This window comes from Pelmatolapia mariae, linkage group LG9 (assembly GCF_036321145.2).
Source record: "Pelmatolapia mariae isolate MD_Pm_ZW linkage group LG9, Pm_UMD_F_2, whole genome shotgun sequence".
Taxonomy (NCBI): domain Eukaryota; kingdom Metazoa; phylum Chordata; class Actinopteri; order Cichliformes; family Cichlidae; genus Pelmatolapia; species Pelmatolapia mariae.
The window spans coordinates 22,595,734-22,612,419 of NC_086235.1; the positions used below are offsets into that span (position 1 = coordinate 22,595,734).

Here is a 16,686-nt window from a genome sequence, read left to right on the forward strand (position 1 = left end):
CACACGTGATGACGTCTGCATCCCTGTGTTTTGCTCTACTTTTCACGTGACTGGTTTATTATTAATTGTGTGTGTGATTTCAATTCCAAATATAATTAATGAAAATAAAAATTTACACTTTATGTAATCCGTTTTCTTATCTTGGACGACTTTGTGCAACTTGTTCATAAGATATTATTTTTAAACCTATTAAAAAAAGGGGGGGGGGGCTTTCTTCTTCTCTTTCTTCTTCTAATGCTTTAAAAAAAATAACACTCATCAAAGCAACCGCGCCGCCTCCTGCAGCTCCATCTCACTTTCTCTGCATTGAGTTTTACGGAGACACTTGGTCAAGGACGCTTAGGCACTTGTAAGCGCGTAGACCTTTTTTTAATGACACAAACCCACTGCCCCATGCCAAAACAATGAATTCCTCTCCACCACCCCCAACACCACCACCACTACCACCACTGAGGGAGAATGTGATTTTACATGCAATCCGAGCCTGAAGTATGTGCGGACAGTGGTGGGGGGAGGGTTCTCTTCACCTTTCACCCCGCCGTGTTGGAACTGTTTGTATTTTTTTTCCTGGGCCCCTGTGCTACTCGCACAAGATAGAGGAGACCTGGGGTACACACCGATGGTTCTGAAAGCGTGCTGCATGTGTTCATGTCACTTTTGGTGTGTATTCACGCTTTTCTCCCCCCAGTCGTGTATATTAACTCAGTAGCAGCCCCAATACCTAATGACTATTCACACAAACAGCCAGTTACCCCCCCCCCCCCCCCCCCCCGAACAGATCCTCCAGAGTCCTCTGGAAAAAGATACAGATGGTAACATACATGTGACAGCCCTGCCTTAACCCCACATGCACATTGTCATACACAATATCATTCCAAATATCTATAAAATTGCCATATAGCCCATAATTACTTCCTAAATGACTATGAGGCTCACTTAAATTTAATGATGCATTTATTAGGCCACTACGGGTGAATAACATTAACTAAAGCTCTTTGTAATGATAGTTTGACTGATAGCTGATTGCGCGCAATTTATGAATTCAAGGATGCTCGAATCCAGCGCACGTTTGAGGGGACAGAGAGCACGCGGCTCATGTGCAGCTAAGTCACCGCTTTGTCTTTAAAACAGTTGATACAGGTTAACTTGGCTTTTATAAAAAAAAAATACATAAAATAAGGGCGACAAACCTATATCTCCAATTTGACGTAAACACCGTTAGCGCTCGCAGTTAATTGACTCGAAAAAAGGCATCTGTTTGCGAACGCTATTGTTTCAAAATAAAAGTCCTGTTGGTAGTCATTTGTTGAAGCTTATGAGCTCAGTCTGTGAAAACATTCCTGCCAGAGTGCTACACACACACACACACACACACACACACACACACACACACACACACACACACACACTTCAATATTTAGGAACAAATTCAGAATTCATTACCATCGTCATGTTTCTTTGCTCATGGGTCTTTTTTCTTTTCTTTTTCTGATAATTAACTTTGGAGTTTGAAAAGATGGAGTTAGGCATGCAATCACCAGGACAACAGTAACTAATAACTGCCAGGCAAGCAGGGAAGTACATCTAACATTTGTGCAGCTATACAATGCATTTACACAAAGATATTGCAGACATGGCCGATAGGTCCCTGGGTGCACGTGTGTGTGTGTGTGTGTGTGGGGGGGGGGGGGGGGGGGGGTGCTTTTTTCCTATGCTCTTTTCGCCCGTGTTGTCATTCCTGCTCCCCGCATGTTTTACATGCTCCTCATTCTGAACAAAGAGACGCCAAAACATAACGCAGCCACCATACAAACATAACCAGAACTAAAAAACACGGAAGTCCTCTGACTTTTAAATCAGTGTCAGCTATCTCACAGGACACCTCACAATCAAAAGACAAAACAATTACACTATTTTCTACTTCTGTGCCTGGTTCTGTGTTTTATCTTGACTTTAAATTTTGTTTAAAACTTCTGTTTATTTCAGCTCTCTTGCCCAAAACATTATGTGCTTCTGTAGCCTACATCATTTACTACATCAGTAACTGAATTAGGCCACCCAGCATGCAGAATACACTAAATCAGTCAGGAGCCCATCACATAAACTTTGCAGCATGGGATACATTTGAACTGTGAAGAAAAACAAAACAAAACGTGGATTTCTTCAGAGTGTCTCTGACAATACACAACTTTTATTGGTTGGCAAAAAGACGTTGGACCATTTTTTTTATTTTCTCAACATAAATCACCACATGATGAACTATAAAGCTCTCACATGTTGTTATTCTATAAGGCAGCTTGGTTATAATCACACAGTACCTTTAATTATATGTAATCTCTGAGGTCACCTGGGAGTAGACTGTGTCGCTTTAATTTTCTATCTCAGGGAGGGCTCTTCTCCTGCAACTTGAAGAACACTGGGCATAAATCGAGCTTTGATTTAATCAAATGCAAGTTGTGAAAAAAATAAATAATAATAATTTTCCATTTTCACTATTTCAGTAGCTATATGGGCCCCTCCACAACTGCTGCCCCCTCCTTCGCCTCCCTTTGTTCTCTCCAGCTCTAATAGGTTTTCCCCTGCCACACACAATTCACATTTTTTTCCTCCTTTTCCCCAGCCCCTCACCCCCCTTTCAGTGCAGTGCCCAGTGTCGACTGGAGCATTTGAGCAATTTGAAATTAAAGCAAACAATGGGCAGGCACTCCCAGGGCCCTCTCGCTCACTATATTACACGGAGAACGCTCGTGTGCTCTTGCGCATTATTGGCAAGTCATTACGTTTCTCTGGAAACCGAGAGCGGGAGCTCGCTCAGAGGAATCGGTGATGCAAGCAGCAGCTGAGTGCTTGGAATAGCATGTGTGTTCTGGAGCATCCTTGGCAACAGCATGAGGAGCTGTCAAAACAAAACTGTATATTGACAAGGCGATATGTGCAGCTTGATATAGGCGTCCCAGAGCCCATATCCTTCCAAGGATAAAAATGTATTCCCGAAGGGAACCCTGATTCCTTCCTTTATTTTATCCGCTCTACAGTAAAAAAGCTATACCTTTAGGGTCTTCTATGTGTAACTGTAGTCAAATGCAGGAGGTGTAGCATAATTCACTTACTTGAAAACAGTTACAACCCAGAGTGACAATAGTGCAGGAGTGTGAGTACTCATATTATCCATTATTCAAAGCAAAGAGATAAATACAGGAAAATGCAGTCCTTAGGTATTCATTTAAGCTGTAAAAAAACTGAATAGGCATAGCAAAATGTAATAAAACGCTTATGATCCAGACAACAAAGATGCATGTGTGGATGTGTACAAACACACATATACATGTCTTCATCAGCACATCAAAAAAAAAAAAAACACACAAAAAAACCAATCTTCTTATAAAATAGTAGAAAAGAGAAATGATGATGCAGGCAATGGTTTACTAGAGGACTGGCTAAAAGACATCTTGTCTGTGTGTATGTGTTTGTGTGCATGTGTGTGTGTGTAGTCTGCTAAAACCCTCTGAATCAAAAAGGGTTTCTGTAGGTGTAAACATCCAGCATTTATCCAGGGCTGCATCCACTTGACAGACGTACGGTGTGTGTGGACAGCCCGGTCATAATTACAGAATACCTTAAATGATATAAAAGCCCTGAGTGCTATACTTTGAGGTCACCAATAGTCATTTAGAGCAGACACTGCAATTTTCTATCTCAGCGAAAGCTCCTCTCTGACAGTCTGAGGGACTTTTATTCAGGCTTGCAAGAAAATAAAGGTTTTTGTTACTGATTACTCTGTCAGTTTGCTCATTGATTAATAAATCAGTTTTGATGCGAAGGCTCACAATGCTCACCAATGTAAAGACGAGTGAAAATACTCATAACTTTTTTCTGGACTCAAGAGCGAGAGAGAGAGAGAGGGAGGAAAAAGGATGATATATTTTATGGTAATGTGATGATATAAAACAGAGAAAAGCAGTAAACTGGCTCATTTAAGAATCTTAACCCAGAGGATTGTTTTTGTTTTGCTTTTAGATGACATAACTGAGTATTATAGTGTGTAATATAGTGTACAATAATACGATCTACTTCAGTGAGTTATTTAATGGGTTATCATAGATTTATCTGAAATCGCTAATTTATTTAGTGTTTTCTAAATGTGTTTATTATGTAAAATAAAAATTTCTCACCAAACTACAATTAAAGAGCAGCTTTCCACAGGACAGATTTAAGTCCTCTTAGAGGTCAAACAAAATTAACTTATTTTACACACTGGAAGCGCTGGGGTTTTGTTTTATTTTTTTAAATTTGCCTCCCTCATTAAGTGAACTGCTTTGGACCGTCTCGCTTTTCTCTCTGCTCCAAACTTTGAAACCATGTGGAACCAAAATGGTATGTTTGCTGCCGGCGAGCCTCTTTTCACTTCCTGTCGGTAGGTACGCACACACACGCGCCTTGCGTCATTACGCACTTCCCCTCCTCTATGAAGTTCCCCCTCTTCTCACCGTCGCGCCGTGACGGGGATGTTTTGGTGAAAGAAAATACAGCGTCAAAAAGGGACGTAAACACGTTTAAAACATGACATTTCGGCCCAGCGGGACCTAAAGTGGCGTCGTAGGGGAGCGAGAAGGCGTCTTCGGCGAAGCTTTGGGTCCGCCTTTATGTATTCCTCCGCATGTCCGCTTTCTTCGTAGATGGTGTCCGGCGAGCGTTGTCTGGCGGCGGACGACGAGTTCTTGACGAGTAACATGAAGGAAATGATTGGAGGGTGCTGTGTGTGTTCAGACGAGCGAGGCTGGGCGGAAAACCCGCTGGTGTACTGCGACGGACACGGCTGCAACGTCGCCGTGCATCAAGGTAAGCCGCGGAGCTTGTGCTAGGAGCTAGCAGTTAGCTCGCAGGCTAGTTATCGTTGTCTTGTTGCAAGGTTATGGAGCCTCCTCCTCCTCCTGCTCTCACCAAGGCCAGGCTCAACGCATGTTGCTGGCCCCTCCGATGATTTGGCTTGGCAGCTAACAGGGCCTGTGTACTCTTCTGCTGATGATGGCTGACAGCAGCTTTATGCACACATTTCTAGCCGCGAGGCGTGCTGTTTTTCCCCCCTCTACTAAGAGCTGTCACGTGCTCAGAGAAGGAGGGTTACTCTCCTCTTGACAAATGGTATAAACTTAAGAGGTGAGCTCGAAACCAGGAGTTTAAACCATGCATGTAGTCAACGGAGTAAATAAATACAAATAAAACTGGCTCTAAATAAAGAGTGGAAGCAGTTTAGTGTGGAAAGCATTATTTGTTTTGTGTTTTAGGGGGTCCAGTTCAAGAAGCAAAACAGTGATTTCTCCACGCTAACTCTCACTCGCTCACGTGATGACGTCCACTGTTTACATAGCTGGTCATGTGTCCATTTGGCAAACACAGTGGGATGCTATTTGAAATGTCAGCAGCTCTGAAGTCAGTGCACGGCAGTGTATTTGGACTTGTAGCACTGTTTTGTTTGTAACAATTTGTGGCAGTGTTTAGACTGCTTAGTAGGCCTGTCTGGCAGCAGCGTGATTGTAAGTAAACATAGGAAACAGCTAAAGTGTTACATACTTCACAGCACTCACACCAGGTCAGATGTTAACACTTTCTTTGTATTTATCTCCCTCTGTTCAAATTCGAGCTAAATTTTGTAAGCTTGAAGAAATCTGCGAATAAACCTTGTTGAATATTTGAATTTCTTCCATAAGATGTCAGGTGTCAGTACTCTGTAGAAAATATGGTTTCCCTAAGCACAATACCTTTTCTTTTTCAAGGAAAACTGACATTTGAAGCTTTGAAAGCTACTTATTCTCCCAAAATATTGGTTAATGAAAGCCTGTGAAGCATTTCTTAAGATTAGTTGGGGCTCTGATTCAGACAGCACTCGTGTCATGATCTGCCCTTGAACCGCAGCTGAAACGGCTTCTTTTTAAGTTAGGCTATTATCAGATTAAGTTAACTAGGAACTTTCAGTAGTCTATAATGGAGATGCAACAATTGCAAATTTCTCGACCAATCCTAATTTTCCATAACTCTTGAAAATAGTTTACAGTTATAACTCACAGCATACACAAATGAAAATAAACTTTAAAGCAAAATATTATGTTCATGCTGATGAGATTATTATATTTGAATATTCCCCAAACTGCAGCAAGTTACAGGATCTTCTCTCACTTAACTGAAAATAGGGTACTGTGTTACTGAAAGAGGTACAAATAATTAACCACTGAACCACTTTTACTTGATGCAGCCTACCTTACCAAATAAAAAGCAGGTGCAACAGATTTGTATAGCAAAACAAATGTCAGGTACTTGCATCATTTTACAGTATGTTTATAAATTCCCCAGATAACAGAACATCAATTTTTTTTGTCTTTTTTGTTTTACTTGACTAAATGATTTTCTTCATAACTGCTTTGATCCGTTGCTCATACCGAGGTTGCTAATTTATGGGTGGCTAGCCTTAGCTTTAGCCACTTTCCCTTTGCTTGCTCTTTAGGTGTCTCACTAGGTTATGAATGTTTTTGCGGTTTATTTAATTGTCTTCATTCACTTCCATGATAACAAGGTATCCTGCTTGCGACAAACTGTCTGCGCTGCATTGTGCACAGACCGCTCTTATTCGGTCCAGTCACCCGTCTTTGTCAAAAACACTAGAAATCGACTGACTCGCGTCACTGACTATTCATTTGCTGTATCTCCAGTTTGTAGAGGTCAGCGATTTAGAGAAAGACATGAAACAATCGTGTAAACTGGTTTATCTAACACCATCTGATTGCCCAGTGTTTTGATTGATTGTTATAACTGAGCATTTTTGGAACACGGTGGATTTCTATAAGAATGTGGTGACAGTTTGCATGCGCAGGAAATTTTGGATGCAATACACTAAGGCTTTTAAAGAAAAAGATAAACAGTGACAAACACTAACTGCTGTTAGAGTAGCAAATAAAACTGCACGTAATTAATTGTCTCTTTCTTATAATATTTCAAACTGAATTGCGTAGTGTGTTCAGAAGATCTTGATATTTCATCTTTGTTTGGTCACTCGTGTCTTCATTTGAACTCTGTAACCCTTGGATGTTTTGTTCTCTAAAATCTGGATTATAGCTGTTTATTCCAGCGGATTATGGGCTCTGGTCAGATCCGAGATAATCTCGAAATGTGTAGAGGTAGGCTATTTAGGGTAGTCTGGCCGCATTTAGGGTAGCACTGCCTTGTGCTTGCACCTTTACAACAAGTCTGATTCTCTTAAATCAAACTTGAAAACGGAAAATGTGTTAATTTAAATTGAAAACAAGTCTATTTAAATAATGTAAATCAGGGTTTTTGCCCTTGTAGTGTGGAAGTATAAAGTGTAAATTATAAATCTGTGACCTTGTTAATGCATCATCCATGTAGAAAGTTTAATGAAAAACATAACCTCTAATTTAGTTAGTCTAGCTTTAAATGTAGCCTGTTGTGATTTTGACATTTCCTCAAAATTTTTGTAGTTGTGTTGGAAGCCAAATAAATGCGGTGGCTTGTTTCAGCGAAACATTTTTGTGTATGGGGTAATAACTGATGCCAGTATAGATTCCTAATGACAATGGTTTGCTAGTGATTTCACCATTGTCCCAAATATTTTGTAGGACAAGGAAACGATGTCAGTGCAGTGGCATAAAAATAGCATCTGTGAAAGCGGCGTGTTCAGCAGTCTGTTAGATCAAAAACCTGTTCTCTTCCATCCAAACCAGCTTAGTCGCACATCTCAGTTTCTGGCACATGTGAGGAGTGGAGATGATGTGATGTTTATGAAGATGTTATCAGGTGTTGTCAGGCTTGATTTTGTTATTAAAATGTTTTTTAAGACTGACTGTGTTGTGGTTACTGTGACTGACACTGTTTCTTTCTTTACCCCAGCCTGCTATGGCATTGTGCAGGTGCCCACTGGTCCTTGGTTCTGCAGAAAGTGTGAATCTCAGGAGCGAGCAGCCCGCGTGGTGAGTCACAAAGCCCTCTACCCTTTCATCACTGATGATTTAATGCCTACAATCACAGGACTTATCCTGAACCGTCCTATTGTTAATAAGCGAGCCAAGAAAATGGCACCAGGTTGGGTGGTGCGTCATTTTTGTGTCTGTTTATAGATCCTGGATAAAAGCGGTTGTAAAAACAAGTCCCACAGCATTTTTCTTCTGCAATATTCCTTAATGTCAGGAAAGACAAACTTGAGGGAGCTTGTAATTGCTTCTCTATTAGTCTGCAGCCTGTACAACAAGACTTGCAACTCTTTAGCACTGCAAAACAACAAATAGCTCAAGTTCATTTGTGAGAGTGTTGTGAGATCATGTTAAGAGATCGTAAGTCAATGTTCTGAGGGTAGAATCATGATTCAAGTAATGATCCTTGTCACAAATTTTGTTAAACTATATAATCATGTTCATAAGAATCCTCTCCAGTTATGCCACATTTCCGCTAGCACCTTCTCTGCTCGACTCTGCTCTACTCTAGAGCAGAGCAGAGTCTGTTTCAGTCGTACCACCTTAATGTGCGTGTTATAGAAAGATGGGCCAAAAGTCCCAGGATGTCATTTGTGCTTGACACAACACAACGATGGAATACATGGTGGCGATGGCATACCTGCTGCTCAGTCTGTCTCAAAAGATCACAGTGCTAGTTTGTGTGTAGACATTTCCCTTGCTGTTGGGATGCGGAAATGGCGGATTTGAGTCTTGTGAAGAAGTCGCTTCATGACTCATTGAGTGACGCCATTGACTGACCAATCGGTGGCAGTGATTCTGTTCACATTTTTTGGATCAACTCACTTCAAAAAAATGTACCTGGTAGCCAACGGAGAACCTTAAAAATCAGCTCGAGTAGGTGTTAGTGGAAAAAAGGCAGAAAAAAAGAGGCTACAGATAACTCATAAAAGTCTGCAAGAGTGGAAGTCTCCACCACTTCGGCTTTTCTCTGAGGATGTTTTATTTAGGATGTAAATTCCAATCCCAAGTTTGGCTCTGATGTGCATCGGTTGGAATCGTGTTATAACCAGTCACTCGTTTGCTTAGTTTATGTGGAGTAAGAAAGCTTGGACTCTGCTGTTTTGATACGATCTGTGAGATTCCTCCAAAAAGTAGATTTATGCCAAATTGAAATCATCCACACAAATAAACTGGTCTGTTTGCCCAGCTAGTATGGTTAATATTGGCTGGTAAGAACTGTGGTGTAGACAAAAAACAACATTTTAAGTTTAAAAAAATGGTTTCAGAATATGTCCCGAGTACATTTCCAAGTGGCCTCTTGGTGCAGTTTTGTTTATGGTCAGAAATCAAATGGAGCAAACATAATTTTGTAATAGCAGACATGTGGTTTAAGCTTATTTCAACAGTCACACTCCTAATAAATCAATCTGCTGCTTGGAAGCTGTTGAAACCAATTGCAGCGTCTAACTGCATAAGTAGTGTAAATGTAAACAATACGGTAACCATGGTAACGCATGCTCCCGCCAGCATGTGGGCGCAGAGAGTTTACGCCGATCAGTCAAATGCAGTTGAAGCTGAGGTCTGTAGTATTTGTGTCATGTCTGTGCCGTGTGGGTTAATTCCATTAAAAGCACAGAGTGATCCTAGAATATTTCCAAGTAGGCTGGCTCTTTCTTTTTTTTTTCTTTTTTTATTTGTTTGTTTTTTGGTTCTGTTTTTACCCATTTGTCATTGTTCATGACCTGTGATGGATTTGCTGCCTGCAACAATAATGTAGTAATAATGCTAGTGTGCATTTATTTCTTTGAGGTCAAAGACTATAAACATACATATTAAAAGTGTTGGACGTCACACTAACGTGCTGTTAGTCACCAGGATTTGGTGACTATAGAGACACCATAGTATTGCACCTCTGTATCTTAATATGTCAGTGTGTGAAAATGTGTTGCATTTTTACTTTAAACGTAGGGCTGTGCGATATGACCAAAATCTCATATCCCGATATAAGACATCTGTCGTCCGATAACGATATAAATCACAAAAGTTTTACATTTTCTGAAAATTCTGTGAATCTCGGGCAGCTCGACTTGCGTGAAGTGTTTCCAGCTGGGCGTCGTGTACCTGGAGTCGAATGTTTTAACCGATGCATGAAACAATACATTTTTAGACATAAGTTGTAACGGCCGCTGTTTTCTTTGTATTTATTACACAGCGTGCTGCGGGGAAAAGCCTGTTCTAACGTTTGAGTCTAAGGTTTATTTTTTAGCACCTGACGGCTCTTTTTTGCTTCTCATCCGTAAATACTCTGCATACTCATTCATGTGATTCAGTTTATTTTGAAAAGTCTCAACAGGATCTTGAGCTTTATTGTGAAAGGTTTATGTGGAAAATAAACAAGCGGACACCCGATGGTTTTATTGTCGTTGTTGCTAACGACAACGCATAAAAACAGGCGCTTGTCTGTCTGTAGTGTGGTTATATTAAATATAAGAGAAAGACAGAACTTTAAGAAATTAATATAGCTACTACAGTGACCATCAACACTATGAAAAAATATTGCCATAAACAGTTTATTTTGCGACACCACGAAACAAACGATAGTGTAAAATGAAACGATAGACATTTTTATAAAATAGCTTAAGTGGAATTCTTAAAGAGATTTATAGCAATGCGTGACATTTTGTGAACAAAGCAGTTGGGGGAAGGGGACTATTTATATAATTACTTCTAATTTGTGCACATTAGCAGAAAGGTTTGACATTACACATTGATCTGCTTGTAAGTAATTAAAATTCGCATACCGCTCAGTTGTATTTTAGAAACCCAAGTCACAAATCGAAGCTAGAAGGAAAGATACGTTTGCTCTATATTGAACACTTCTTCCTGAATATTCAACATATCATTTGATTTTGAAGGTCAACTGCAGTTGATTGAATTATATGGTGATACACAGCAAGAGGATTTGGGGCATTATTTTCTTTAACATTCAACTAAATTATTAGTGTTGTACGTGCAGCACTGAAGGGACTATGACACATTTTTGTGATTCCTGTACGCTCACACAGAGCGACCCTGCTCTTCTTGCCAATGTTGTAGAACAAACATTCAGCACTGGTTACACTTGGCTATTGTTGATGCTGACACTCACTCGGGCTTTGCTATTGGATGTTATGACTTGATATTGTGTTTATCTATTCATCCTGTTCTCTTTTTAAGGCCACTTATGTAGAGTAATTGTAGCAGGTTAAATCATTCATCTCTGTATGGAAATAAAGTCAGCTGTGATTGGGGGATGTCCCTATGATATACAGTCATATGAAAGAGTTTCCACAGGATTGTGTGCAGTTGTTTGAAAAACTAAGCCCACTTCTTGATTCAGTAGCTTTTAGAACCATCTTTAGCAATGATAACTTCATATAATGGTTTTCTGTCTCTTTACCAGTCTCTCACATCGCTGAGGAATTTTGGCTCACTTTCTGTTGCCTCACTTCTTTAAGGCATTCCCTTATACACAGCATTTAAACCTCCAGGCCTCCAGTTGAAATCTGGAATTTGACTAGATCATTACAGCACCTTGATTCTTTGCTTTTTCAGCCATTCTGTTGTAGACCTACAACATTATTTATATCTACTTGTTTTTATTTTATGGGAAGCAGATCTGTGTGTAGGATCATTGTCCCGTTGCATGACCCAATTTCAGCCAAGCTTAAGCCGTCAGACAGATGGCCTCAAATTTGACTCTAGAGTACTTCAGTATACAGAGGAGTTCATGGTCCACCCAATGACTGCAAGGTGCCCAGCGCCTATGGCTGCAAAACAAGCCCAAATCATCACCCCTCTACCACTGTGCTTGACAGTTGTTGGTCTTGTCTGTCCAAAGGAATTTGTTCCAGAGGTCTTGTGGTTTGTTCAGAGCTAACTTTGCAAACTAAGCATGTTGCCGTGTTCTTCTGGCCTTCTCCTGACAAACCTTCCCAACAGGCTTTATTTATTCAGTCATTCTGTAATTGTTCTGTCGTGACTTTAATATTTAACGTGATAACCGAGGCCTGAACAGTCTGAGATGTAGCTTTCAGGGTTTTTTGCATTTCTCTAAGCATTGCACAGCCTGACCTTGAGGTGAATTTGCCTGGATATATACCTCTGGTAAGAAGCTGCCCAAACGTCTTTTTTCCCCCTACAGAGGCACTCACACTTGTTGATGATCAATTAATCAAGGCCATTTGATTAACAGCACATGGCTGACTTTCTCCTCCTCATGAAAGCAGTAAGGGAGTCTCTGTTTCCCTCCTGTGTGCGAGCTGTGAGAGCTGCACATAAGTAGCCACTCAGTTCTGTCTGTGCCACTCACAATTAGAGATGAGTGTTATAGTGGTTGGATAGCACTACATGAACATTAAATTATACCAAATTCCCAGCCCCATCCCTGGTGGCTGCTGCCACCAGGTTTAAGACCTTTACTGGCGGAAACCCTGGATGATGGTCAAGAGTGATCACTAATAGCTTGCTAGTCGAGACAATATTCAGGTCGTTCAGCCTATTAATGCGTTCAATCAATATTATTTTTAAATCATTCTCAGGTGTCAGCATTTCCACATATAACTGACATGTGACACCAGGATTCATGAGTACACAGGCGAACACACGGGTCAGATTAGCATCTCTGATATGTTTGAAATGATTGTCTGTGTGAGAAGCAGCTACGGCTGGAGTGATGGCAGCTTATTACACAAACATGCGTTAGTGATTTAATATTTAAAGATGATAATTTTTGTCAACTACACACGAGAAAATGCCAACATAATACATATTAATATGTAGTGACTTACTGCCCATCTCTTCTATAATGCATTTTTGGTATACAGTGTGAGGGTCATCACACTGCAACAGTTAGATTATACAGAACTGACCTGACAGCAGCTTACTCTGACTTATTAAACAGAAGATTTTAATGAATTTTATATTATTGAATGACATGTTTTATTACTGAGCAGTACCCATCATTGTACCGCTCCCTAGTGAGACTTGAAAGCTTGCTTGAATTAAGCAAACTTTCATTTAAGATGAAATGGCCATGTGTACCATTCCATATTAAATCTCTGTACAGATTGGTGGAAGCTGCAGTATACGGGGGCATATTAACTAGGAAGAATAAATTACAGGTCCTCACAGACTTGGCTGCTACTCCTACTTTATGTGGTGTAACTGCCTGCACCAGCAGGTTTCTCTTTGGCATGTTCCTACTGTCCTATGCGTCATGCCTGTCTTTTAGCCAGCAATCTGCATACTGTTCCAGTTACTATCACATTTAACTAAATAATTTTTTAAAGCTTGAACCTCTTTAAGCCTTGAAACTGTTTCAGTGTGGCTTGTTAGACAGATAATATTTGCTGTGTGTGGTAAACCGGGTGTATCAAAAAGAAGCATCCGATTTCAAAAGGCTGCGGTTTTTGAAGTAATGGAGATGGAAGCTTGTGGTAAATTTTAAAATGCCTAGCTGAATATAAAGTTTTACATGCAAACTTTTGCAAGTGCTAAATGTGTTCCCCTCTGGATGCATGGCATATGTCCATACGATAGTCAGACTCCCATACTTTTGTGAGCATGTCTGGAGTCACTGCAGCCGCTGTTGTTGTGCTGCCTATCGGGAAACACGTGAAACTCAGGAATCTGCTCTTTCTAACAGTACCTGTTTCAGTTGTTACCGTTGAACGTCTGTGGAATCAAAGCATTTTGAAATTGGATTTTACTTTTTCATAAACCCTGTATTAAGGGCTTTACACACCCGATGTGTAAAATCTGTGCAAATATATTTTTGGACTCACCTATTTTTAATGCAGCCATTCACACCGACCGCGTAATTTTGCTGGACAAATTTGCAGCATTTATTTATTAATTTTTTTTTTTAGCCAAGCCTGATTATTCTGATTCCAGTAGACAGATCTGAGCAATCAGACTGCTGCATTTGGCAGCATGTGCACTCGCAGCTCAAAACACGCACTGGTACTCCATATACAAATAGTAAAACAATACCGTTTTACCTCAGACTCAGAGCTAGACGCTGCTCCGGGTCAGTCGGCTCTCTGGAATTATTTCTCTGCTTCCTCAGATGTGGTCCCAACTTCTCCAACAAGAGCTCGAACTGCCCCACTGACACCCTAAAATATGTACAGCTACAGCTTCGACTCCTGGATCAAACCATAAAATTCTCCGTGCTGCTGACTCCTCATGAGAACTGGATAAACCCAGAATCTCAGTTTCTTCCTTGTCTTGCCCTGTCTTGTCTGTCTTCATTTTTTCCCCAGTGCGTTTTTTTTGTTTGTTTGTGGGTTTGTTTGTTTTTTTTAAGTACAGATTTTCTGCAAAAATGCAACCCATTCGGTGTTCGTAAGCGCTCAGTGTGTAACTTTATAGTGCAAAAGTAGTTCCTGGTTATGTTCCTGCTGAACGCAGCCTTGGCAAACGTTGCATTTCTAATAACTGCAACAGGATGGTTGGGCTCACCTGCTCTCCACAAACACTTGAATCATCACATATAAGGTTGTCCTCTCAAATTAATATGATGTCTTTAAACCTTTAAGGACCGGACTAGACTTTGTCAGTCCAAGATTAACTTCATGTTGCTGTTGACACAGGTGCTGGAATGATCTGCCTACTTTCTCTATTCATTTGTGAAAAGCAAATATACTTTTGCTGATATTTATCATGATGGCAAACTGTTTTTCTTTTAACTCGTGGAACTAATGGAGGAATAGAAGAAATTTGACAGTAACTTGCAAAGTTTCAACCACAAAAGTCTCAAAGTACTCTGCTGTCATGTTAAAAATGCTTAGTTTGCTAGGATGACCCTCAATGGGTTACCTAAGTGCATTTGTAACGGTCTCTGTGTGTACAAAAACTTTACCTTGAAGTTGATGGGTTGTTTACTAAATGGTCATGATTTTTGTGTCTCCAGCTTTTCTAGAAAAGTCAGTGTGTAGTTCAGACTCCTAAACTCCATGTCTGATTTATAAACTTAGTAAAAAAAAAAAGCATGTAATGTAATGAATAATTGTTATGCCAAGCTTTATTTAACTAAAACCGAGTAAAAGGATTACCTTTGATCCTTATTTTATGGCAACACATTGCCAGATTTGAAGCAAAGTAACAGCTCAGGTCTATTTCATATGCCATTTACTGCTAAAGGATTTGCGATGCTTTAATTGGATTAATAAGTAATTGAAGTTTGCTGCTGCAACTGAGTACATGCACTTGGATGAAACACAACCTTAGGTGGCAGGTAGCGAGGGTGTTTTCCCAGAGAGTTTCTGGCCGTGTGCCCAAGTCTGGGCGACAGGCCAGCTCCTCTCACATACACTCATATTTGTCATACCTCGAGTAAGCAGATGAGGTTGACCTCTTGTTTCTGACCTGATGTTTCGTCTTTACCCACAGAGGTGCGAGCTCTGTCCCCACAAAGATGGAGCGCTCAAGAGGACGGACAACGGAGGTAGGCTTCTTCTTAGCTGCGCACACACACTCATACATGCTGCCATCTGTGGTTAACCTCTTGTGGATTTTGTCATTAATTGCATGTCACCAGCAAGTTTAAGGGCTGTAAGCATGCTGGGAGAGTTATGTTGCTGTTTGTTGTATGTGCTGCCTCTGTAGCGTCCTTGCCAGTCCATGTTTTATGAGGGTGTGTCAGTGTGTGTATGTTTATGGGGGGGCGGGACAGGATGGGTATAGTGCGTAGCCTGTGAGGAGTCTCCACACTGGGTTCATTGGGAGGTCAGCTTGTTGGAGACTGTAAATATTCTGTGTGTGTGTGTGTGTGTGTGTGTGTGTGTGTGTGTGTGTGTGTGTGTGTGTGTGTGTGTGTGTGTGTGTGTGTGTGTGTGTGTTTGAGTCAGGCAGAGAGAGGCACAGCTGTGGGATTGTGTCCAGGCCTGCAGGGAGGCATCAGGACAACACTAACACACACCATTTTACTACTTTCTCTTTTATTTTACCCTTCCCATGACCCCTCTCTCCCTCGTTTTTCCTCCCGTTTTTCTTTCACAATCTTTTTCCCAACTCTGTTACTCCGCTCATCAGTTCCTCTTCACTTGTTGATCTGTGTGGTGGTAGTTGTTGTTTCAGGTGGGACCGTAGTAAAGCAGGGCAAGGTCTGAAATGGGTTTTTGATCCATCATGTTAACATATAGCAGACCGAGAAGAAAGGAATGGCATAGAAAGGCAGAAATTCAGACTTTATCTGTCTTCCCGGTCTCCTTTTATAGCTTAAGGTTAAAAATGATCATTTTCAATCATCATCTGTCTTCATATATTTAATTGGGACTTGATTGAAACACATTTGGTTCTCAGGTTGGTTGTAAGATGTGTTAAACTTGAGGCAGCAGTTTGAAAACTTTGGGTGTTGATTTGGAGCGTCATTGTAAAGTTTATTACTGTACTGTGACAGCAGAGACCACATGGCTCCTAATGTTTTAAGTGTTTATCAAAGGAGCTAATAAGCCATTATCAGAAGCTCGTAGCCCTTTGCCTCATTTGTAACGAACCACATTTGAACTCTTTTGTCTCAGCGCGGTGGACTCTGTTAAGTTCTTGACGTCACAGATGTCGGTAAAACAATGCTTTGTTCGGTTCTTGTGGGATTAAAGTGCGAACGCTGAGTTTGAGGAGGAAGGTTGCGCCAGTTTTATAGTCCTGTTTTATAGGCCTCTTCCAGATTCTTGGAGGGACT

The 16,686-nt window shown here is 40.7% G+C and overlaps 1 protein-coding gene across 2 annotated transcripts in view; it reads left to right on the top strand.

Moving 5' to 3' along the window:
* Positions 1-4,148: 4,148 nt before the first annotated feature.
* Positions 4,149-16,686, top strand: part of mllt10 (MLLT10 histone lysine methyltransferase DOT1L cofactor) — a 45,843-nt gene continuing 33,305 nt past the window's right edge. The window contains exons 1-3 of one of the 2 annotated variants that reach the window (XM_063483802.1): positions 4,149-4,839; positions 7,900-7,979; positions 15,396-15,450. In XM_063483802.1, the coding sequence (XP_063339872.1) occupies positions 4,677-4,839; positions 7,900-7,979; positions 15,396-15,450 (298 nt within the window). In that variant the 5' untranslated portion in view covers positions 4,149-4,676. The remainder of the gene's footprint in view (positions 4,840-7,899; positions 7,980-15,395; positions 15,451-16,686) is intronic. The other variant, XM_063483801.1, reaches the window with a different exon arrangement.